The sequence below is a fragment of the Stegostoma tigrinum genome, chromosome 30 (assembly GCF_030684315.1).
Source record: "Stegostoma tigrinum isolate sSteTig4 chromosome 30, sSteTig4.hap1, whole genome shotgun sequence".
NCBI lineage: Eukaryota > Metazoa > Chordata > Chondrichthyes > Orectolobiformes > Stegostomatidae > Stegostoma > Stegostoma tigrinum.
In genome coordinates this window covers 40,642,079-40,668,251 of record NC_081383.1, presented here as the reverse complement: position 1 = coordinate 40,668,251, position 26,173 = coordinate 40,642,079, and the positions used below count along the sequence as shown (strand labels likewise).

The following is a 26,173-nucleotide window of genomic DNA, read 5'->3' as shown; positions in this document are numbered from 1 at the left end:
AGCTGATTGGGGACATTTGACAATTTAATAGCTCCCCCTGTCCCCATCTCCATTCCCTCACAGTGCAGGGCACTACAGCCCATTTAGAACCTTCCAGCTACCAAACTCCGTCACTACAGCTGAAAACTATAGCAGCCTCACACGCTGTCACAGGGAGTGAGACAGCTTCTTTTCCACTTTGCTTTCTCACTCTGGAGCTTGGAGGATGCAAATTCTTTGGAATATGTGGGCAATATTCCCAGGAATACTTAGGAATATTCCTGTCCAGTGATTCAGGATGTGAATAGGCAGATCAACGGAGGGGTTGGTAAATCTCTCTTGTCCAACTCTTAGGAAACATGGAGAATTGCTTCAGGTGTTTGCACATCATAGCAGCGCCACTGTGTCTATTGTTACAATATGGTTTGGAAAGAAATAACATTTGAGCACTTTAATTGTTGTAACGTGAAGGACTTTAATCACTGTTTACTGGCATATGGGTCCCTGTAGATTGGCACCTACCCTCCCCAGCCTGGCATCTCTCAATGGGTCTTCCTGATTTTGCATGTGTCATTCCCATTGGGAATCTCCTGGCGCCGTTAAATTGTACTTGTTTGGGGAAAAGCACCAGAGCACACATCGTGGATTAACACACAGCGAGGTGAGCCACAGTGGTTTAAAAATGAAGAAACTTTCTAGGAGCTGCCACTTCAAGTCACGGTGAGCTGCTCACCTGCCTCAGGATAGTCTCCATCACCTAGGAATCATGGCTCACCGCTTCCCTCTGAACCCCCTCCCACCATCTTCCCTCTCCTGGTGGGAAGGGTCGGTTTCCATTGGGTTGGGACTTCCTCTTATTTGCTTCTCTTCACACAGGGGAAGAGAGGCTCAGCAGGAATCCCAGGTCTGAGCCTATCTGACATGGGGTTTGTATCACATTGGGGCCCAATTCCTGAGTATGGCAGCTCTAATGTAACTGGTCCATGTTATTGTTAAGCAGAGGGAAATATTGGTGTATTTCAGATGAACTGATTTCTCAGATGGAGGTCGTACTCATGACAGACAAGCCCCTTTCACTTTTCCATTGTTGTATCTTCCGCTTGGTACGCACCTTCTCCTCAGTTTTCAGCTTCTCCTCGATGCTGTTTTCTTTTGAGATGGCAATTTCGCCATTTTCCAGTAATTCAAGCTCCCTTTCCAGCCTGAAAAGGAGAAATGTACTCTCAGTAACTGAGGGATTAACGCACATCAATATGCCAGAAGCATTAAGCCATTAAGACACAAGCATTTCACAGAGCTCCTGTTGCTGTGGGTTACCTATTTAGTTAGTTAGATAAATTGGAAACATGGAATGGCTTCTGCCCTCACAAACAGAGTCACCTTCTAATGGTTTCATTCTCCTGCTACCAGGCTCAGTGCCAACTCATAATATTTTTCTCTCTTTTGTTTTTACACTCTCAAAACAGTGCAAGATAAATCATGCCACACACACAGCCTGTGAACACAGCAGAATTCCAATAGCAATCGTCTCATTTACAATTGCAAGTCACTATTCACCTGCAGTAAACAATTTAATTGGCCCAAGACTGCAGAAGAAATATTTGCCAGAATATTACCGGGACTGGAGGGTTTGCGTTAAAGGGAGAGGGTGGATAGCCTGGTACTTGTCTCCCTGGAGCATTGGAGACCGAGGGGTGACCTTATACAGGTTTATTAAACCATGAGGGGCAGAGATAAGGTGAATAGGCAATGTCTTTTCCCTAGGATGGGGCAGTTTAAATCTAGAGGGCATTTGAGATGAAAGAGGAAAAATTTAAAAGGCACCTGAGGGTCAACGTTTTCACAAAGAGGATGGCTTGTACATGGAATGAACTGCCAGAGGAAGTGGTGGATGCAGGTACATTTACACCTTGTAAAAGACATTTAGACAGGTACATGGATACAAAGGGATATGGACCAAATGCAGGCAAGTGGGACTAGTTTAGTTTGGGAACATAATTGGACCGAAGGGTCTGTTTCCATGATGTGTGATTCTGTTCTGTTGTCGAGATCTTGCTGTGTGAACATTAGCTGCAATTGACCAAATTGTGTGGCTGTGGAGTCAGACATTAACCACCAAGTTCTCTCCGTGATCTTGAGGCTGTAAAAGATATTAGAGATTGTTCTATCAGGAAAGTATCTGATGTTAATGACTCCAATCACCAAACTGTTGCAATGGATGCGTTGCTGGTCTCACTGTGCACAATGACAACAGCACCAGAGCATGTGTAGACCACCCCACCTTCCCTTGTTGAAGTTGGCCTCATCTGAACCTATGCAATGGAAACAGACAAACTGAGAGAATGGGAACGAGTCTTTACAGGAAGCAGGATGCAAGGATGTGTAGTCCGGATATCAATATCGCATATGTTCAGATGAGGCCAACTTTGACAAGGGACCCTCCAAAATGTCTTCCTTCTTCTTCGACCGAGGATTCCCCAGCTCCGTTGTTGACAAGGCCCTCAACTGGATCCAACCCATCTCCCGCACTTCCACCCTCATCCCCCTCTCTTCCCTCCCGCAACAGCGATGGATTTCCCATTATCCTTACCTACCATCCCACCAGCATCCTCATCCAGAAGACCATCAGGCGCCATTTCCGCCACCTCCCGCAAGATGCCACCTCCAGACACTTAGTCCCCTCCCTTCCAATGTCTGTCTTCCGCAGGCACTGTTCCCTCCAGGATACCCTGGTCCACATCTCCTTCACGCCCAACACCTCCCCACAGCCCAACAGCATCTTCCCCTACAACCGGTGAAGGTGCAACATCTGCCCATTAACTTCCTGCCTCCCCAATATCCAAGGGCTCAAACATACCCTCCAGATGAAGCAACACTTCATGTGCACTTCTCAGAATTTAGGCTATTGCATTCGCTGCTCACAGTGTGGTCTCCTCTACATTGGGGAAACGAAGCGTAGACTGGGTGACTGCTTCGCAGAACACCTATGTTTCAATCACATAAAAAAACCCTGAGCTTCCAGTTGCCTGCCACTTTAACGCACCACCCTGTTCGCTGGCCAACATCTCTGTCTCTGGTATACATCAGTGTTCCAATGAAGCCCAAAGCAAGCTGGAGGAACAGCACCTCATTTTCCTCTTGGGGACCCTACAGCCCTCCGGACTCAATATCAATTTCAATAATTTTAGGGCCTAAACTCTCCCATGTCCCAGCCCCCCCACCCTACACACCAAGCCTTGTTACCACATAGCCTGCCATTACACACCCCCTGTTGTTAGTCACTAACAGGCCCCATTAGCAACTATTCACCCTCCCAGCCTGATAGTTAGCAACTCCTTTGTCTGTCCAATTGTTCTTCTTGCTCTTCAGGCTCTAGCCTACCGTTTACTCCCACCATCCCCCTGCACCTCCTAATTCTCTGCATATAAAGTGACATTTTCCCAGCTACCATCAGTTCTGAGGAAGGGTCATCGGACCCAAAACATTCACTCTGAATTTTTCTCCACAGATGCCGCCAGACCTGCTGAACATTTCCAGCAACTTCTGTTTTTGTTCCTGATTTACAGCATCTGCAATAGTTTTGGTTTTTATTCCGAACTTCCACTTCAACACATCACCCTGTTCCCTGACCAACATCTCCGTCTCTGGCTCACTATAGTGTTCCAGTGAAGTTCAGCATGAGCTGGAGGAACAACACCTCATTTCACACTTGGGGACCCAACAGCCCTTCAGACTCAATATGGAGTTCATTAATTTTAGGGCCTAAGCTCTCCCATGTTGCAGGCCCCTACCCCACACACCAGGCCTTGTTATCACATAGCCTGCCATTACACACGCCCTATTGTTAGCCACTCATAGTCCCCATTAGTAGGTATTCATTCTCCTAGATAAAAACCGAAAGAACTGCAGATGCTGTAAATCAGAAACAAAAACAGAAATTGCTGGTAAAATTCAGCAGGTCTGGGAGTATTTGTGGTGAGAAATCAGAACTAACATTTTGGGTCCAGTTCTGAGGAAGCCGAAATGTTAACACCGATTTCTGTCCATAGACACTGTCAGACCTGCTGAGCTTTTCCAACATTTTTTTGGTTCATTCTCCTAGCTGGATATCACTCACTCCCTTGTCTGTCCAACTGTTCTCTCTCTTTGGGTTCTATCTCCAACTATCATTAACTCCTTACCTATTCCCCCCCACCCCGCCTATCATCTATATATGAAAAGACCCAATGGTTTCCCAGCTACCATGAGTTCTGAAGAAGGGTCTGAAGAAACGTTAACATTGATTTCTGTCTACAGGTGCTGCCAGTCCTGCTGAACTTTCCAGCGATTTCTGTTTTTCTTTGTGAGAGGAATATTTAATCTGGATTACCTGAATATAATCCACAGCATACTGTCACCTCTCTCAAACCTCCAGGCTCCAACATAAGGCTCATTGCTATTTCTGGCATCACACTTCTGAGAGCTCTGTGCCTGTAGTGCACAGTACTGTCACATATTTGAGCACACGAACACAACACTCTGTAATGAGTGAGCAATAGTGCTGCTATCTTTCTCGTTATCTGTAGTTTAATAACATGCAAATATGAATCCAGTAACACTGACCTTTGTATTCCCCTATAACTGCTAGAATCATATTGCTGTGGGAAAGAATTTGTCAGTCACTGAGCTGGTGCTTATCCATCCACCCAGCATGGCTCACACCCTCCCCAACCTGCTCCGTCCCCTGTCCCTCTCCAGCATCAAACCCATTTCCATCAGCAATTTTGGACTCCCATTCTGTGGTTATAGGATCCAAAGATAACTGTGACCACTGATCAGAGACAAAGCTCCCCATTCCCTTTAAATCCAGGAACGACTGCCCAATCTTGAAGTACGATACATATCCCATTTGATTCTCTCTTCTCGGGCACCAGCAAGTGTTACAGCAGCTGACTCTTCACAAACGTGTTGGTGGTTTAAAGTCTCCCTTCACATGTTCCTCATTTCCTGCAGATTTTTAATTTCAAAACTATATTTTGTTCATAAAAAAAGTCTTTGTACACACACATTGAGACAAAAGCAGTTTGGTTCTGCACAGTTGCATATCAAGTAAACACAAAACATTGGAGTTTGACTATGCACAAAAACCAAAGACCTTGCTTACACATACGTTACTAATATTTATACATAGTTGACACACTAGGAGGCTCCAATAACTGTACAGGCTTCCGTTTACCTTCAGCGGCAAGACCTCAGATGATGGTCTTGCCCCGCTGCACCTTGGCAGCATCTGCCCCAAGCTTTAGTGTGTTCCTCAGCACATAGTCCAGAGCCTTGGAATGTGCCAGTCTGCAACACTCGGCTGAGGTGAACTCTTTGCTCTGGAAGACCAACAAGGTTCAGGCAGAGCAGTTCTCACAGAGTTGATGGTCCTCCAAGTGGCGTCAATGTTTGTTGCAGTGTGTGTCTGATATTGTTGAAGTGAAAAGCAGTCTTCTCTTTGAGAATAACCAGCCTCTCTTTCCTCTCGTCTCCATGAATCCCTCACCGTGGGACCCCTCCACAGTCAGTCTCACACTCCAGACTGGACTTGGCAGCGGGATCATTTGGGAGACGAAATGGCAAGCAGGGTTACTGTACATTTCTGAAAATGTCCCCCACTGCTAGTGCTTTCAAATATTAGGGAGAAAATGGTTGCATTTATATAGAATCTTTCATGGCCACACGGTAACACAGCCAGTTGAGGTCGGTGATCGCCTAGTGATATTATCGCTAGACTATTAATCCAGAAACCCAGCTAAAGTTCCGGGGATCCAGGTTCAAATCCCACCAAGGTGGATGGTAGAATTTGAATTCAATACTTTTTTTAAAAAGTCTGGAATTAAAAAAATCTACTAATGTCCATGAAATCATTGTCAATTGTTGGAAGAACCATCTGGTTCCGCAGGCTTAGAAGGCCGAAGGGCCTGTTCCTGTGCTGTAGGTTTCTTTGTTCTTTGGTTCACGAATAGTCTCCTCTCAATCATCAGTAAAGTGATGGAAGGTGTCAGTAACAGTGCTATCAAGCAGCACCTGCTCAGCAATAACCTGCTCAGTGACACCCAGTTTGGGTTCTACCAGGGCCACTCAGCTCCTGACCCTATTATAGCCTTGGTTCAGACATGGATAAAAGAGCTGAATTCCAGAGGGTGAGGTGACAGTGACAGCCCTTGATATCGAGGCTGCATTCGACTGAGTGAGGCATCAAGGAGTCCTAGCAAACCTGGAATCAATGGGTATCGGGGGCAAATGCTCCAGTGGTTGGAGTCATACCTGATGCATACAAAGATGGCCGTGGTTGTGAGAAGTCAATTATCTCAGCTCCAGGACATCTCTGCAGGAGTTCCTCAGGGTAGTGTCCTAGGCCCAACCATCTTCAGCTGCTTCATCAATGACCTTCCCTCCACCATAAGTTCAGAAGTGGGGAAGTTCGCTGATGATTGCATAGTGTTCAGCACCGTGCATAACTCCTCAGATACTCAAGCAGACGGTGTTCACATGCAACAAGATCTGGACAATATCCAGGCTTGGGCTGACAAGCGGCAAGTGACATTCACGCCACACAAATGCCAGGCTATAACCATCACCAATAAGAGACAATCTAACCACCGCCCCTTGACATTCAATGGTGTTACCATCACTGAATCCTCCACCATCATCATCCTAGGGGTTACCATTGACCAGAAACTCACCTGGACTCACCACATAAATACAGTGGCTACAGGAGCAGGCTAGAAGCTGGGAATACTGCGGCAAGAAACTCCCCTCCTGACTCCTCAAAGACTGTCCACGATCTATAAGGCACAAGCCAGGAGTGTGATGGAACACTCCCCACTTGCCTGGATGGGTGCAGCCCCAACAACACTCAAGAAGCTCGACACCATCCAGGACAAAGCAGCCCGCTTGATTGGCACAACATCCACAAACATCCCACTCCCTCCACCACCGATGCTCAGGAACAGCAGAGTGTTCTATCTGCAAGATGCACTGCAGAAATTCACCAAAGATTCTCAGACAGCACCTTCCAAACCCACGACCACTTCCATCTCAAAGGACAAGGGCAGCAGACATATGGGAGCACCATCACCTTCAAGTTCCCCTCCAAACCACTCACCATCCTGACTTGGAAATATATCGCAGTTCCTTCACTGTCGCTGGGTAAAAATCCTGGAACTCCCTAAGGACATTATGGGTCAAGCTGTTCAAGGAGGCAGCTCACCATCATCTTCCCAAGGGCATCGAGGGACAGGTAAGAAAAGCTGGCAAGACAGTCACACCCACATCCCACAAAATGAATAGAAAAGAAAAATCAGGGACTTTAGAATTAGAATAATTGTCATAATGTGAGAATCAATTCAGGATGAGCAAAGTTCTCAAACAGCAATAACATACTGTACTGTGTATGTGACCATGTTTGTTTGTTTAGTGTGTGTGTGTGTGTGTGTGTGTGTGTGAGAGAGAGAGAGAGAGAGAGAGAGAGAGAGAGAGACAGTGTGTGTGACTGTGTGTATGAGCCCGTCTACAGCATGTGGACTACAGCAGTTCAAATAGACAGCTCATCACCACCTTCTCAAGGGACAGGCGATAAATGCTGACCCAACCAGCAATGTTTGCTTTCAATGGAAAGATTAAGAACACCACTAACCCTAACCCCAAACTACTAATCCTAACCAGTAAACCATAACCATAACCATTAAGCTAAATCAATTGTCCTTTACCAATCAACTCACCTCAACCTTGACTGCTAAACCACTCCACCTAACAAAAGACTAACATGTGGGATAGCAAAATGGCTCAGTGATTAGCACTGCTAACTCACAGTGCCAGGGACCTGGGGTCAATCCCAGCTTCAAATGTCTGTCTGAGTGGAGTTTGCACATTCTCCCCGTGTCTGTGTGGGTTTCCTCCGGGTGCTCTGGTTTCCTCCCACAGTCCAAAGATGTGCAGGTTAGGTGGTTTGGCTAATTTGCCCTAAGTGTCTAAGGTGGGATGGCCTTTGGAGGGTCAGTATAGACTCATTGGGCTGAATGGCCTGCTTCCATGCTGTAGGGATTCTATGATTCACAGCATTAACCACTAAACCCATTCAATAATCTGAACATATTAACCTTTAGGTACTAATCATAACCAAATTAACCAATGAATCTAAATGACTACCAATGTTGGCAGCAGGCAGTGGAGATGAACTAGACAATACCCCAGACTCCACAGCAACAAAGTGTGCCAGCTGGCTTGCTGGATGAAGAACCAAAAACAGAAATCACTGGAGAAACTCAGCAAGTCTGGCAGTATCTGTGGGAAGAAAGCAGTGTTAATACTTTAAGTCCAGTGACTCTTCATCAAAACTGATAGCAGTGAGGAAAAAGTGGTCTTTACGCCGAAGACGAGGTGGGGGTTGGGGGAAGAGGTGAGCAGATAGCTGGAGATGCAGCACAGAAAGAGATATGTTTGAAACAGGGAGGCAAACGAAACTCTTCACCATGGCCCTCTGATAAAGGGCAACAGGCCTAAGCAACACTGACCTTCAGATTCCACACAACACCAGCTTCAAAGCGCTGTTTGAACATATTGACAGGACCTGCAGGTTATTAGTGCTAATTGCTTCCATGCACCTATGTTAACAATTTATAGATCATTCCAATCGCTGTTACGTGTAGTCTGTGCACAATGAAATGGCACCACAAAACATAGACTGCAGTATCACTATGGAAACAGCAAGCTACATTCCAAGCATCCCTTAGCCGAGCCCATGCTCCCTGACTTTTATTGGAAATGCATCCCTGATTGGGCCGGCTGCCATGAGGATTTCTCATCTGTACAAATCATGCAGCTAAAGGTTCTTTTCTGACAAAACATTCACTTTGTCTCATGTCTTCAGGAAACCACAAGGATTGGCGTATCCCTTGACACCGGACCATCATGTCTGCTTGGCCACAGAAATCATTCATTCTTTGGACCGTAACTAAGGTACAAAAATTTGGATTATTTGGGACCATTAGGCACCTGATAAGGCCGTTCAGCCCCTCAAACCTGTTACTGTTCAGTTACATTGTTACTGATCTTTACCATTATTCCATCCTCTCCACCAAAAATCTACCAGTCTCCACCTTCAATGGTCCAAATTAGAATTCCACACGTCTACCAGCCTCTGTGTGACAAGGTTTGTCTTGATATTCCCCTGCTCAATGGCCCAGCTTTAATTCAGACACTATTGATATTTTCTAATGAGTGTATTCAGAGATATCAATACACGGGTGGGCTTGGACCTAAGCCTTCGGGCTCAAAGATAGACACACTACCACTGCACTACAGAGGCTCAATAAAGACAAATCCTCTGATGAATTCAAATAGGGCCAATGTTGTGGAGGAAATTAGCCTCTCACTCCCTCCCCTCACTACTGTCATTTGGGGAGGCTGCCATCAAACTGGAGGAGGTCTCCTAAAGCCAGGTTAGGGTGGATTGGCCATAGGAAATTGCCCATAGTGTCCAGGGATGTGCAGGTTAGGTATGTTAGCCTCAGAAAATGCAGGGGTAGAGGGATAGGGTGGGAGGTAGGGGGTGGGTCTGGGTGAGATGCTGTTCGGGGGATCACTGTGGACTTGTTGGGTTAAATAGCCTGTTTCCAAACTGTTGGGATTCTATGATTCTACAACTCTACAATAGCAGATCAGGGATTATCTGAGCCAGAAGCTGCAAGCACCAACATGAGGTTGAAGGACAAGAGTAGCCTGTTTGGGCTAGCCTTCGTTCCACTACAGAAGCTTCCTGCTGAGTAACCCTAACTTTACACAGATACCTTTGAAGGCAGCTCTACGCTGAGGTTCCCTTACAGCCTCTGACCTGACCAGCAGCGCTCCTGCCTCCTTGAGCTCTGGTATGACCTCCCAGCTCGTGGTCTCACCGACATTCTTCAACACGATGGCCAGCAGAGAGCCAGCCAAGTATGTGGCTGACAAGGGAGGCTGTGTTATTTTGTGTCGTGGTAACATTGTTGGCTCATGGCCCCCTCTCCCAGTTGATCCTAACTTTAGGGTCCCAAACCTTGTCAGAAAATTCAACGCCATGGATGGAACATTCCGGTCAGTCAGGGTGTGAATGGATCATGGATGGAACATTCTGGGTGGTTAGGGTGTGACTGGATTATGGACAGAACATTCCAGTTGGTCAGGGTGAGAATGGATCATGGTTGGAATATTCTGGGTGGTCAGGGTGTGGCTGGATCATGGATGGAACATTCCGATCAGTCAGCGTGTGACTGGATCATAGGTGGAATGTTCCGGTCGGTCAGGGTGTGACTGGATCATGGATGGAACATTCTGAGTGGTCAGGGTGAAACTGGATCATGGACAGAACATTCCAGTCAGTCAGGGTGTGACTGGATCATGGACGGAACATTCCGGTCAGTCAGGGTGTAAATGGATCATGGATGGAACATTCCGGTCAGTCAGGGTGTGACTGGATTGGTTCCAGTTTACTTGCTTGCGAGATGTTCATTCTCCTCTCACTTCAATGGGTGAGTGCTCCAATCCATTAATGCCACAGTTAGAGGATCTGCCCCATATTCCTGTTGCAAGGTGAACACCTATACATAATGGAGAAATGATTGGCAATGCCAGCACTGCCCATTAATAGATTGTGGGGATAATTAATAACATAAGATCATACAAAATAGGTGCAGCATACTATTTCGTCCTCCACAGCCTGGCTAGCTTGATAGTGGCCTCAAATCCCTTCTTCTGATTGCTTCCCATCTTCATTCCCTTGTAGATCAAACATCTGTCCAACACCACCTTGAATATATACAATGGCACCGCATCCACAAGCATCCACTCCCATCACCACTGATGCTCAGACGCAGCAGTGTGCACTACATCCAGATGCACTGCAGAAATTCACCAACGATCCTCAGGCAGCACCTTCTAAACTTATGGCCACTTCCATCTAGAAGGACAAGGGCAGCAGGTACATGAGAACACCACTTCCTGCAAGTTCGCCTCCAAGTCAGTAACCATCCTGACTTGGAAATATATCGCCGTTCTTTCCGCGTCGCTGGGTCAAAATCCTAGAATTCCCTCACTGATAGCATTGTGGGTCAGCCCACAGCAGGAGGACTGCAGCGGTTCAAACAGGCCGCTCACCACCACCTTCTCAAGGGCAACTAGTGTCGTGCATTGAATGCTGACCAACCAAGTGACACCCACATCCCACAAATGAATAGAAAAGTATGTCCTTTCTTAAAATAAGGAAACCAAATATGTACACAATACTCCAGAACTCCCTATGTTTGCACTTCACCCCATTTGCAACAAAGACCAGTGTTCCATTTGCCTTCTTATTCATTTGCTGGCTAATATGATTAATGATCTTTCTGAGTTCTGCTATCTTTTTTCCATTAAAATGATATTTTTCACTTCTGTTAGAAGCATAGAATCTGTACAGTGTGAAAGCAGGTAATTCAGCCCATCAAGTCCACACTGACTCTCTAAAGAGCATCCCACCCAGACCTAGCCATGTAACCCCACTTCCCCATGGCTAACTCACTTAGCCTGCACGTCCCTGGACACTATGGGCAATTTAGCATGGTCAATCCACCTAGCCAGCGCACCTTTGGACTGTGGTGAATGCGCCAACTCCACACAGACAGTCCACCGAGGGTGGAATTAAACCCAGGTCACTGGTGTTGTGAGGCAGCAGTGTTAACCACACTCTGCATATCCCTGGACACTATGGGTAATTTAGCATGGCCAATCCACCTAACCTGTACATCTTTGGACGTTGGGAGGAAACCAGGAGGAAACCCACATAGACACAGGGAGAATGTGCAAACTCCACACAGACCTGAGGGTGGAATTGAAACCAGGTCCCTGGTGCTGTGAGACAGCAGTGCTAACCACTAAGTCACTGTGCTGCCCCGAGCCACTTTATTCCTTTGGTGCTCATTTTTAATTGAAAACTGTTCCTATGAGTCACTTATTTACAACATTATAGACAGAATATAAATGCAGGTTGTAGCTTATTGGGTTTTTTTTAGTCCAGCCCAAAGAGTACTAGAACATGATACAGTGCAAGGATTGAGTGTGAGTAAATTTGCTGGTGCCGAGCCCTTCAGAGAGCAACTATTATCCCTTCATTCAGAAACCCCCTCAGTGAGGTATTGAGCTCACTGAGCAGCCTGGCCCCATTGACAGCTGGATGTGGTACATCCACCATAACCCTGCAATGACACCTCCACATCCCTGTGACTGAACAAAAACTTGGTCATTCTAACATTCTATTGACATTCTAACATCTGACATCACTCCGTGACTGTGCATAGCATGGCAAGGATGTGGGATCATTCTGGGCTCAGTTCACCTCAGAGTTGACAAACCTAGTGATAAGAAATTGGCTCTGAATGGGCCTTCTGTGGTTAAAATCTATTTGCTGAAGCCTCCAGGATGTTCCAGAAAGCTGCCACCTACCAGCTGGGCTGTCAGGGCCCTGTTTGTAGGAACTCTCTTCCTTCTCACTCAGCCCCTGCCTATCCAACATTTCTCTTAAGATAACACCTTTGTCCGAGGTTTTGGTGCCTATCCAACATTTCTCTTAAGATAACACCTTTGTCCGAGGTTTTGGTGGGATGAGCCTTCTCTGAATGGCTTATATTGCAGTTATATTCTTCCTTAAATAAGCAGACCAAAACCACGCACAGTACACCAGATGTGGCCACGCAGTTCCCTGTATAACTGAAGCAAAACATCTCTTTATTTCCAACTCCAAAGCTCTCAAGTTATACATAGAGTAAATAGAATAATTGCTTCCTTATAGAGGATAATTGATACAAGTGAAACAGCAAGGAGCAGTTGAGTGCCAATGTCATCAGAATCGCAAGGGTTAGTTGTTTTGTGCCAAAGCCAACTTTGCTTTCATCCTTCTTAATAATTCATATCAAATACCGTTCTTGCCAATTCTCTCCCCTCCCTGCAAAGATCGAAGTTTGTTCAGAGCTGTTCTGCTGCTGGAGTGTTGGAGATAACTGAGCCCTGGAATGAAGATGTGGAACAGAGAAGGAAGCATCTTTGAGGAAAATGCATCATCGTCTCTGAGGCAGACTCAAGCCCTTCACCCTCCACTGGGTGCCCTTCCACTAGGGGTAAAAAGCTAACAATGAGAAAAACATGAGGAAAGACTTTTCAACACTGTCTGGTTTGTGAGCTAGCAGGCCAGAAAGTAAGGTAGACCCAGAGCTCAATCTTAACACTCGGGTCAAGAGCTGAGGGCATGTAGTCTCCAATGAGCGAAGGATAGATTTAGCTCTGGCGTCACCAAGCTGTTTTCAAAAAGCATTGATTTGGACATTGGTCATGGAGATACACGGTGAGGGGGAAGTCCTGGAACATTTTGGGAAATAACTGGATGCTGTAACTATGCAACTTCCCTAAGAGGATGTAACGGTCGTGTGAATAGCCTTGCTGACCTGTTTTCGTATCATGACGATAAAACCTCAATCTGTGGGTACACAACATCACATGACTGCTACCGTATTCTAAACAAAATTATCCACCCACTGTCTCATTGGACAACGGGCATCGCGGGGTCAAACAAACAAGAGTAGGCCACTCGGCCCTTCGAGCTTGGTGCACCATTAAATCAGTTCGGGGCTTTTTCGAGAGACCCAACACAAGTAACCAGGTGCGTTGATTCACACCTGGGTGTGGAGGGATTTCAAACACATGAACTTGTTGCTCCACTTTGATGAACAATACATTCCTGTACCTAATTTCTAATGTGCTGGCACCACTACAGGGACACAGATCCATTCAGGCTGCTATCAGGCTTGTTACCTCTGAGCTTTTTCTGCTTTGAATGGCCAAGTAACAGTGAGCCATTCAGGGTCAAGTGCGCATGCTGAACCCAGCTCAGCCTCACTGTTAGAGGACACTGGAGGCTGCCTCAGTAATTCTGTGGGAGAGAATGTGAAATCCTGACACAGCTGGAAAATGTCATGCTAAAACACAGTGCTGGCCTGCGATGGCACTCTGCTTCTTCCGCCTGAGCCCTATATTTGTGAATGGAATAGTCACACTATGAATGGAATGATCAGTTTGTGAATGAAACTATCACTAACTGTGGAAGGAGAGTCTCTCCCCTTCAACACTTGCTAAAGTACCTAATGGAGCGAAGTCAAATGTTTGATTTTAATTACAAAAGCACCTAAACACCTCACCACTGACATGGCCATCAATATTCCTGCGCTGCACAATTTGAGAAACAGTACAGTCTGCAACACTCCTCACAACACCATTTCTGTGCATGGACCACCGTCACTGATCCACCCAGACTGAACCCATGTAGTTTTAATGATCTGTTAGTGAGACTGTGCGAACTGTATCAGACCAGGGAGAAGGGATTGTCTCTGGTATTTCAGTTACTAAAATTGAGTACGCGTAATTGACAAACTCACTGATTTTTGAGCAACGGCAGTACATTTTTCAGTATCATTTGCCTGAAGAACGTAGGGATATGAACCATTACAATCTCCCTATCTATTACATAAAAATAAAACACATCACATTCTGATCTTCATTCCAAGATAGCCATTCTTCTCTTGTATTTGCTGTTGAGGGGAAGTCTCTGACATTAGTCTTGTCCCATTTATCTGCTTCACCTCTTTCCCACCGCTCCTTTTACAACATCCATTGAGGGCCTGCCAAATACAAGCTGCTTGAAAGAGCCCAGCCTGAGGCTCTGTCCCTGGCTGCAGTCTGATTACACTGGCACCTACTGGCCATGCGTATGCACAGCATTTTCCTCAGGCAGGGTCCATACGCTGGGAAGGAAAAAACTTCATTTATGTAGCACCTTTCAAAAGCCATCCCAAAGGTGGTTGATAACAGGCAGGTCTGTGCACACTGGCATCCCACCAGCAGCAATGAAGGTAACATCCAAGACTGGACACCAGGGAGAGGTCACCCGCTTTCCTTCAGATTACTGTCCTGAGATCTTCTGAAAGATTTAGTAGAACAAGGACAACAGACACGGTGAACATCGCCTCAAGCAAGTTCCCTGCCAAGCCACACACCATCCTGTTTAAAATCCGGGAATAAATACCTCACCATGCTCTGGCTGTCTCTGCAACAGTTCAAGAAGGCCGTGACCACCAGTTAAAGATAGGCACAGCAAATGGTTTTGCCAGGGATACCACGCCCACAGACCAGTAGCGATCCATTCACCGCACATGTATGTGTGTGTGTGAGTGTGTGTGTTTGTGTGTATCACACACATTCTGTTATCCACATTACCTTAAATAAGCAAAAGGAAACACTCGCGCACACACTCTGTCTCTCTCCCTCCCTCACACAGTCTCCCTCCCTCCCTCACACACACATTCTGTCTCTCTCCCTCCCTCACATACACATTCTGTCTCTCTCCCTCCCTCACACACCCACTCTGTCTCTCTCCCTCCCTCACACACCCACTCTGTCTCTCTCCCTCCCTCACACAGTCTCCCTCCCTCCCTCACATACACACTCTGTCTCTCTCCCTCCCTCACATACACACACTCTGTCTCTCTCCTTCCCTCATACACACACTCTGTCTCTCTCCCTCCCTCACACATTCTGTCTATCTCCCACACACACACTCCCTCCCTTCCTCAACACTCTCTGTCTCTCTCCCTCACTCACACGCACATTCTGTCTCTCTCTCTCCCACACACACATTCTGTCTCCCTCCCTCCCTCACACACACATTCTGTCTCTCCCCCTGCTTCACACACACACTCTCTCTCTCTCCCTCATCACACTCTGTCTCCCTCCCTCCCTCACACACACACTGTCTCTCTCCCTCCTTCACACACATATTCTGTCTCTCTTCGTCCCTCACACACACTCTCTCTCCCTCATCACACTCTCTCTCTCCCTCCCTCACAGAAACATTCTGCCTGTCTCCCACACACACACACTCTCTCCCTCATCACTCTCTGTCTCTCTCCTTCCCTCACACACACAGCCTGTCTCTCTCTCCCTCACACACACATTCTGTCTCTCTCCATCCCTCACACACACATTCTGTCTCCCTCCCTTCCTCACACACACATTCTGTCTCTCTCCCTCCCTCACACACACACTCTCTCTCTCCCCCTCCCTCACACACACATTCTGTCTCTCACCCTCCTTCACGCATAGGACATTCTTGCTATTGAGGGAGTGCAGTGTAGGTTCACTAGGTCAATTCCCAGAATGGCGGGATTATCCTATGTTGAAAGATTGGGGCGACTGGGCTTATATACAAGATGATAAAATGTGAGGCTGGATGAACACAGCAGGCCAAGCAGCATCTCAGGAGCACAAAAGCTGACGTTTCGGGCCTAGACCCTTCATCAGAGAGGGGGATGGGGGGAGGGAACTGGAATAAATAGGGAGAGAGGGGGAGGCGGACCGAAGATGGAGAGCAAAGAAGATAGGTGGAGAGGGTGTAGGTGGGGAGGTAGGGAGGGGATAGGTCAGTCCAGGGAAGACGGACAGGTCAAGGAGGTGGGATGAGGTTAGTAGGTAGCTGGGGGTGCGGCTGGGGGTGGGAGGAAGGGATGGGTGAGAGGAAGAACCGGTTAGGGAGGCAGAGACAGGTTGGACTGGTTTTGGGATGCAGTGGGTGGGGGGGAAGAGCTGGGCTGGTTGTGTGGTGCAGCCCAGCTCTTCCCCCCCACCCACTGCATCCCAAAACCAGTCCAACCTGTCTCTGCCTCCCTAACCGGTTCTTCCTCTCACCCATCCCTTCCTCCCACCCCCAGCCGCACCCCCAGCTACCTACTAACCTCATCCCACCTCCTTGACCTGTCCGTCTTCCCTGGACTGACCTATCCCCTCCCTACCTCCCCACCTACACCCTCTCCACCTATCTTCTTTGCTCTCCATCTTCGGTCCGCCTCCCCCTCTCTCCCTATTTATTCCAGTTCCCTCCCCCCATCCCCCTCTCTGATGAAGGGTCTAGGCCCGAAACGTCAGCTTTTGTGCTCCTGAGATGCTGCTTGGCCTGCTGTGTTCATCCAGCCTCACATTTTATCATCTTGGAATCTCCAGCATCTGCAGTTCCCATTATCTCTGGGCTTATATACACTTGAGTTTAGAAGGATGAGAGGGGATCTGATTGAGGCGTATAAGATTATTAAGGGATTGGACACTCTGGAGGCAGGAAGCATGTTTCCGCTGATGGGTGAGTCCAGAACCAGAGGACAGAGTTTAAAAATAAGGGGTAGGCCATTTAGAACAGAGTTGAGGGAAACATCCATTGATGGCCTGCCAAATACAAGCTGCTTGAAAGAGCCCAGCCTGAGGCTCTGTCCCTGGCTGCAGTCTGATTACACTGGCACCTACTGGCTATGCGTATGCACCGCATTTTCCTCAGGCAGGGAGTGGTGGATATATGGAATGCTCTGCCCCAGAAGGCAGTGGAGGCCACCTCTCTGGATGCTTTCAAGAAAGAGATAGACAGAGCTCTTAAAGATAGTGGAATCAAGGGTTGTGGGGATAAGGCAGGAACAGGATACTGATTGTGGATGATCAGCCATGATCATAATGAATGGTGGTGCTGGCTCGAAGGGCCGAATGGCCTACTCCAGCACCTATTGTCTATAGTCTATTGTCTATACACACTCTCTCCCTCCGTCACACAGACATGCTGTCTGTCTTCCTCCCTCACACACACATTCTATCTCTCTCCCTCCCTCACACACACATTCTGTCTCTCTCCCACCCCCCACATACACATTCTGTCTCTCTCCCTGCTTCATACACACATTCTCTCTCCCTCCCTCATCGCACTGTCTCCCTCCCTCACACAAACACTCTGTCTCTCTTCCTCCCTCACACACACACTCTATCTCCCTCCCTCCGTCACACACACACTCTGTCTCTCTCCCTCCCTCACACAAACACTCTGTCTCCCTCCCTCACACACAGATTCTGTCTCTTTCCCTCCCTCATCACTCTCTGTCTCTCTCCCTCACTCACACATTCTGTCTCTCTCCCTCACTCACACACACATTCTGTCTCTCTCTCCCTCACACACACATTCTGTCTCTCTCCCTCCCTCACAAACACACTCTCTCTCTCTCTCTCCCTCTCACATACACATTCTGTCTCTCTCCCTCCTTCATGCATACACACTCTCTCCCTCCCTCACACACACATTGTCTGTCTTCCTCCCTCACACACCCACACTGTCTCTCTCCCTCCCTCAAACACATTCTATCCTTCTGTCTCCCTCACATACACATTCTCTCTCTCTCCCTTCCTCGCACATCCTTTCCATCTCTCTCCCTCTCTCACACACACATTCTGTCTCTCTCCCTCCCTCCCTCACACACACATTCTGCCTGTCTCCTTCTCTCACACAAGGTAGTCCCATGAGGAGCTTGAGCAGTACATCAACTTTACTAACAACTTTCACCCCAACCTCAAATTCACCTGGACCACCTCTATTACCTCGCTGTCCTTCCTGGACCTCTCTGTCTCCATCTCTGGAGACCACCTCAAAACCGACATCTATTTCAAGCCCACTGACTCCCACAGCTACCTAGACTACACCTCTCACACACTGTCTCCCTCCCTCCGTCACACACATATTCTGTCTCTCTCCCTCATCACACTCGCTCTCTCTCTCCCTCACACACACATTCTGTCTCTCTCCCTCCCTCACACACACTCTCTCTCTCTCCCTCTCACATACACATTCTGGCTCTCTCCCTCCTTCATGCATACACACTCTATCCCTCCGTCACACACACATTCTGTCTGTCTTCCTCCCTCACACACCCACACTGTCTCTCTCCCTCCATCAAACACATTCTATCCTTCTGCCTCCCTCACATACACATTCTCTCTCTCTCCCTTCCTCGCACATCCTTTCCATCTCTCTCCCTCTCTCTCACACACATGCTGTCTCTCTCCCTCCCTCACACACGCATTCTGTCTCTCTCCCACCCCCCACATACACATTCTGTCTCTCTCCCTGCATCGCACACGCATTCTATCCCTCTCCCTCCCTCACACACACATTCTTTCCCTCTCCCTCCCTCACATACACATTCTGCCTGTCTCCTTCTCTCACACAAGGTAGTCCCACGATGAGCTTGAGCAGTACATCAACTTTACTAACAACTTTCACCCCAACCTCAAATTCACCTGGACCACGTCTATTACCTCGCTGTCCTTCCTGGACCTCTCTGTCTCCATCTCTGGAGACCGCCTCAAAACCGACATCTATTTCAAGCCCACTGACTCTCACAGCTACCTAGACTACACCTCCCCTCACCCACCTTCCTGCAAGAATGTGATCCCCTACTCACAATTCCTCCACCTCCCCCATGTCTACTCCCATGATTGGGTGTTCCACTCCCGGACATCCCAGATGTCCTTCTAATTCAAGGTCCACAACTTCCCCCCTTCAGTGGTCGAAAATGCCCTCACCCACATCTCTTGTGTTTCTCGCACCTCTGCCCTCACATCCCCTCCCTGCAATGAAACAAACACAAAATCTCCCTTGGCCCTCCTATATCACCCCACCAACCTCCATATTCAATGCATCATTCTCCACCATTTCCACTACCTGCAATCTGACCCCACAACCAAAGAGATATTTCCATCCGCACCTCTACCTGTCTTCCGTAAGGACCGCTCTCTCCAGGACTTCCTCATCCACTCCACACTCCCTACTAACCCCAACACCCCGGCACCTTTCCTTGAAGCTGCAGGAATTGTTACACTCGCCCCTACACCCACCACCCCTCCGTCACCCCCATCCAAGGCACCAAAGAAGCCGGTCACCTCAGCAGAGGTTCACCTGCACATCCATCAACATGGTCTATTCCATCCGCTGCTCCCGATGTGGCCTCCTCTACATCGGTGAGACCAAGCGAAGACTCAGAGACTGTTTTGTAGAGCACCTGCACTCTGTTCGTGACAAACAACAACACTGTTTGGCCATGAACCATTTTAACTCCCCCTCCCACTCCCTGGATGATATGTCCATCCTGGGTCTCCTGCAGCGTCACGACAATGCCACCCAGAGACTGGAGGAGCAGCGCCTCATATTCCACCTACAGGGAGCATGCAACTCAATTGTTTCGATGTGGAAATTACCGGTTTCAAAATCTCCCCACACCCAGCCCATTCCAAGACCAACCCTCTCTCTCATCCCCAACTCCTTGACCTGACACAACCTATCCATCTTTTCTCCCACCTAGCCACTGCTCCCACCTCACTGACCAATCCCCACCATTCTCTACCTGCAGTCAACTATCACCATCTCACTTACCTTCCCCAGCCCTTTTGACTTATTTCTGAGCTCTCTTTGCCCTCCCCCATTTCTGAAGAAGGGTCCAGACTGAAAAATGTCAACTTTCCTGCTCTTCTAATGCTGCCTGGCCTGCTGCGTTCCTGCAGCCCCACACTGTGCTACCACATTTTGTCTGTCTACCTCTCTCAGACACATGCACTCTGCCATTCTCACTCTGACACAACCAAATGGTCCCTGTCTCAGACACGCTCACTCACACAGCCCAGTAATCAGCACCATTTACATGCCCTTCCTGGCCCTGTGCTGAGGATATCCTTCTGTCTACAGCTGCTGGAAAAAAAGACAAATTTCACTGAAACAATTGAGCTGTTCCCACCCATGGTTCATGGTATGTGATAACATCTTTCAGAATCAAAATCTGCAGAAATGCACTTGAGGGGAATTTTTCAAACAAGTGTCTATTTTAATGTTAATAAAATGTGAGGCTGGATGAACACAGCAGGCCAAGCAGCATCTCAGGAGCACAAAAGCTGACGTTTCGGGCCTAGACCCTTCATCAGAGAGATCAGAGAGAGTGCTCTCTGATGAAGGGTCTAGGCCCGAAACGTCAGCTTTTGTGCTCCTGAGATGCTGCTTGGCCTGCTGTGTTCATCCAGCCTCACATTTTATTATCTTGGAATTCTCCAGCATCTGCAGTTCCCATTATCTCTGTCTATTTTAATGCACAGATTATACAATTTGGCTGACATTGAGCAATTTGACTGACTTGTTTATTGGTAAAGGTAAACTCATTCCTCATTGGTACCACCAGTGAATAAACCTCAGAGCAGGGCTTCAGAAAACCCCATCTATGGAACTGACCTGCACGTGTTAATCGTCAAGATTCGTCAGCTCTCACCAATCTCCTTTCTACCGTGTTAACAAACCAGCAGTTAAAACTTAGACAGTCCCTGGTGAACAGAACATAAAGTGTAACAGAAACTGACTAATTGGAAACTGATCAAATTTAAATTAAAAGCACATTTTGAGGTAATAATGTTCTCCCCCACCCCACACCACCCCCGTCCCCAATCCCAGCTCCTGCAGTTCCCATTGGTTATGTAAGGTGTGAATTCTGTCTCCCATTCCGGATCTAAAGGCCTGTTTGATCAACAGTGGTAGAGGATGACCTCTGCAACGAGGTTTACCAAGAACAGGCAGCAACATGTACTTTATCAGAGAAAGTAAGAACTGCCTATGCTAGAGTCAGAGATAGCAGGGAAGAAGAGTCCCAGCCAGAAACATCAGCTTTCCAGCTCCTCTGATGCTGCCTGGCCTGCTGTGTTCCTCCAGCACCACACTGTGTTATCTATAACATGTACTTTATTCTATGTTAGCAATAGAACATAGAACAGTACAGCACAGTACAGGCCCTTTGGCCCACGATGTTGTGCTGAACTTTTACCCGAAACCGTACTATGGGAAGTTAGGCATATTGACTCAGACTGTCAGGGAATGAGCATCTAGAGCTGAATGTGTCACCTCTCCACCCAAAACTGTGTGACTTCAGCAGATCGGGTGGAGCCTAATGCAGTCTCCCAACATTAACCCTTTCAGAACAATTACCTTTTACAGCAGACTCTATCTAGGAACTGACAAAAAGAAGGCAGTCTATCCAACTTCCTCACATTCATAGGACTTTGCAGGCAACATCTCTGCTTTGGAATGTCATTGCTGTTATAATTCATGGGAAATTCAGCATCCAGATTGTGCACAGCGAGCTCCATGATGGCGTATTATGACAGATTCTGGAGGTGCTGAGGGAGAAACGCGGGTTAGGGATGGTAGTGTACTGCTTCTTTCTAGAATATAATCCCTTAAGAGGCTCCAACATATTTGAACAATCTTTGGAATACAAAAATGCCATTTTGAGACCACATTCAGAGGACATCATATAGTCCTGTTCTGATCACAGAATCCCGTACAGTGTTGAAGCAGATCATTCGGCCCATCAAGTCCACAGTGATCCTGTGATGAGCATTCCACCTACACACACACACACCTATCCTATCCTCATAAGCATGCATTTTTCCCAGGACTAATCTGGAGGCTTGGAGCTGCCAAGGCATTGAGATCGAGGATTAGCCTTGATTATGCTGAATGGTAGTGTAGAATCAATGGGCCAAATGGTCTTCTCCTCAGCTAATTTTCAACATTTCTGGATGAGGTGCGGAGGTTTAGAGAGAAAATTCCACACCTTAAGTCCCAGGCAGCAGAAGGTACGATTCTTAGTAGTGGAGCAAAGGAAACTGCAAATGTTCATGAGTTCAGAACTGAAAAAGAGAAGACCCCATAGTGATCCCACAGCGTTATGGAACTGGAGGGAGACGATGGAAATAGTGAGGGAACAAGACCATGCAGGAATTTGAAAATAAGGATGAAAAGTTTAAAATTGAGTTATTTCAGGCCTGGGAGCTAGTCTGTATTGGTGTACAGTGGGATGATGGAGAAGTGGGGCCATGTGCAGGACTGGATAACAGCAACAGATTTTTGATGAGAGGAAGATTACGGAAGACAGGAAGTAGGATGTCAGCCATGATAACAGTGCTTTAAACCTCTCGGCTGGACAAACTGCCCTATAAACCTGCATGCACGCTGTACTAGTTTGAAAATCACATTCTTGACAAAAAGGTGCAGCGAAACATGTTCCTGAACTGAAATTCCAAACATGAGTGGATTGCAAATGAAACAAACATAGAGGACGCTGGAGAAACTCAACAGGTCTGACAGTATGTGCGCAGGCAGAAACAGAGTTAACGTAGTGAATCTGAGGTGGATCTTTGTTAGGGCTTGCAGATGCAACTTCCAATTACAGATGAACCTATTCTGGATTTAATTAGTAAATTAGCTGAACCTTATCCACAGTAAGTCCCATCTTTCTTCAAGATAATTAAAAGCGGTAGTTCATTCGTTAAAAAAAATGATGTCGGTTTCACTTATATTTCATTTTTATTCTTTCATGGGCAAAATTGCCCTAGAACCAAGTAGCTTGTTTGGCCATTTCAGAGGGCAGCTGAGGATCAACCCCATTGTTATGGGTCTGGAGTCATATGTAGGCCAGACCAGGAAAGGACAGTAGATTTCCTTCCCTAAAGGACATTAGTGAACCAGATGTGTGAGTCACAGCCATTATTGATGAGATTAGCTTTCAATTCTGGGTCTGCAGAACACTAGCCTGGCTAATTCAGTGACAACTGCAATATCCCCATTGTCTACCTATAAAGTGAAAGAGGGAAGGTTAGAAAACTAATGCATAATGACATTTTCATAAAGATGGAAGATTATCTGGTGAAGTCCACAAATAGGTGCATCTGGTGTCTGTACAACAGTTGGAGCTGACCCAATATCTCTTGTTAAATCCCAATGAGTATGGTTGGAGGACTATCACAGAGATACATTATCATTAGTAACAGAGGTACATTGCAGTGGGTGGTGAGTCAGAGATTTCGCTTTGAGCATTATTTAATGGTATTGGAAAACAAGTTGTACAACGTGTTATGGTCCACTCATGCTGCTCGGAGAAAATCTCTTCCCACAGTTGGCCTATGGTTCCCTAGGAATCTATCTCGAAATTTGGGAAAGCATTTACTGCCAATTATCAACATCATTGACAGGCAGGAATAGAGCGAGCTGGTCAAAAACAGTGGATATTCAGCCGTGATGGTGTCCAGATTGTATCTCCAAAATGGGAGAGCTGAGTTAAATGCCATTTTATTCCCCATAGTTCTCGATAACCTCATCCAACGAAAATGACAAGCGTCTCAGGGAGTTGTTGGTGAAACAGCATCAGAAATCAACTCAGAGCCAGCTCAGAGAGATGGGAATGCAACTGATGCAATCTAGCGAGTGTGTCTGAAAGTCCATTAACATCTCATACAACCTTCAATGTAGAGCGATGTTAACTTCCAGTTAAAGAAAAATCTACAAGAGGTACCGAACAAGGTCATATGAAGTGAAAAAAAAACTTGGCCTCATAACCTACAGATGGTTAAAGACATTGGTTTATGGTAAAAGCTCCATTGCAAATGAATCTTTCAAAGTGCTCTGTGATTGCAAGCGGTAATTGAGCAGATGGCTATGGAAAAGTGACCTTGCTGAATGTTTCATTGCTTTGGTGAGTTGGATCTAATGTGGGTTTACAAACAGTAAGGTAAACAGCCTGACTGTGATCTCAATTGTCAGATATTCCACAGAGATGACTGTCCTGCTTTTATACATGATGTTTTTTTTAAATTTACCCTCACCAAGTGGGGACTTGCTCATGTGAGAGGATAATAGTGTCAGAAATCAGTGTCACACTTTTTATTTGTTTGTATGAAATGGGGGTGTCACTGATCAGATTAGTGTTTATTTCCCATCCCTAATTTCCCTCAGGAGGGTGGCAGTGAGTCACTATTTACATTGCTGCTGTTCTTGTGCTTTGGCAGACTCATAATGCCGTTAGAGAGGGAATTTCAGGATTTTTGACCCAATGACACTGAAGGCATGGCGATAGATTTCCAAATCTGGATGGTGAGTGGATTGTAGTAGGTGGTGTTCCCATATATTTGCTTTCCTAGTCCTTCCATGTGCTATGGGTTTGCAGAGTGCTATCAAGGCAGGCTTTGTGAATTTCTGCAGTGCATCTGGTAAACAGTGCACAAAGCTGCTACGAGCATCAGTGGTGAAGGGCACAAATGTTGAAGGTGATGAATGTGGTGCCAATCAAGCGGGTTGTCTTGTCTTGGATGGTGTCAAGCTTCTTCAGTGCTGTTGGGGCTGCACTCATCCAGGCAAGTGAGGAGTATTCCACCACACTCCTGACTTGTGCCTTGTAGATGGCTTTAGGGAGGTGAGTGACTCACTGCAGGGTTCTTAAGTTGTGATCTGCTGTTGTAGCCACAGTATTTGTACAGCTAGTCCAGTTCAGTTTCCAGGTCTTTCTATATTTGAACATGGATTGCTTCAATATCTGAGGAGTAGCAAATGGTGCTGAGCATTGCACAATCATCAGCAAACATCTCCACCTGACTTTATGGTGGCACGATGGTCATTGATGAAGCTGTTGGAGATGGCTGGGCCTGAGGAGCTCCTGCAGAGATGTGCTCGAGCTGAGATGATGGACCTCCAACAACCACAACCATCTTCCTATGTGCCAGGTATGACTCTAACCATCAGATAATATGCCTCCTGATTTACATTAACTCCAATTTGTCTAGGGGTCCTTGAGGTCACACGATCTAATCCAGTCCTGAGTCAAGGACAGTCATTCTCCCTAGCCTCTCGAGTTCAGCTCCATGTTTAGACCGAGATTGTAGGTTCAGGGGACTGCACTTTAAAACAGAATTGATAGTTTTGGCAAGGCTACAGAAAATATTTACTGGAATAGTTTAATGTGAAGAAAGTTTACACTTTGTTGGAATAGCAGAGGTTCTCCCTGTAACTCAAAATAAGAGGAGATTGGACTGAGATGTTTAAAATCCAACTGGATTTAGAAAGATCAAATAAGGGGGAATTATTCCCAATGGCCACAGCACACAATGTGCTTGGCCAAAGGATTAGAGGCAAGATGACGAGGAATCTTTGTATACTGTGCATGGTAAGAATTGGAATTACACTGGCTGATAAAGGCTGGAAACAGTTTAAAAACCAGATTTTGCAGAATTGGACGAATATTTGACAACAAAAACTTTTGCAAGAATATGGGGAAATCGGGAAGCAACAGAAACAATCGGATTGCTCCTCAAAAGGGCTGGTGCAGATTTGATGGTCTGAATGGCCTCTTTGTTGTACTGTTCCATGATTTGCCCTCATACCGTCTAGCAATGCAATGAGTGAACTTGCCTTCAGTGTTAGGCCATTCTCCACAAGTTGTCAAGT

General features: G+C 46.8%; 1 protein-coding gene across 5 annotated transcripts in view; it reads right to left on the bottom strand.

Annotated features, from left to right (window-relative positions):
* The window catches only part of palm1a (paralemmin 1a), a 237,668-nt gene that overhangs the window by 22,542 nt on the left and 188,953 nt on the right, over nt 1-26,173 (bottom strand). For all 5 annotated transcript variants that reach the window (XM_048559926.2, XM_048559924.2, XM_048559927.2 and 2 more), the window contains exon 5: nt 1,091-1,181. In XM_048559926.2, the coding sequence (XP_048415883.1) occupies nt 1,091-1,181 (91 nt within the window). The remainder of the gene's footprint in view (nt 1-1,090; nt 1,182-26,173) is intronic.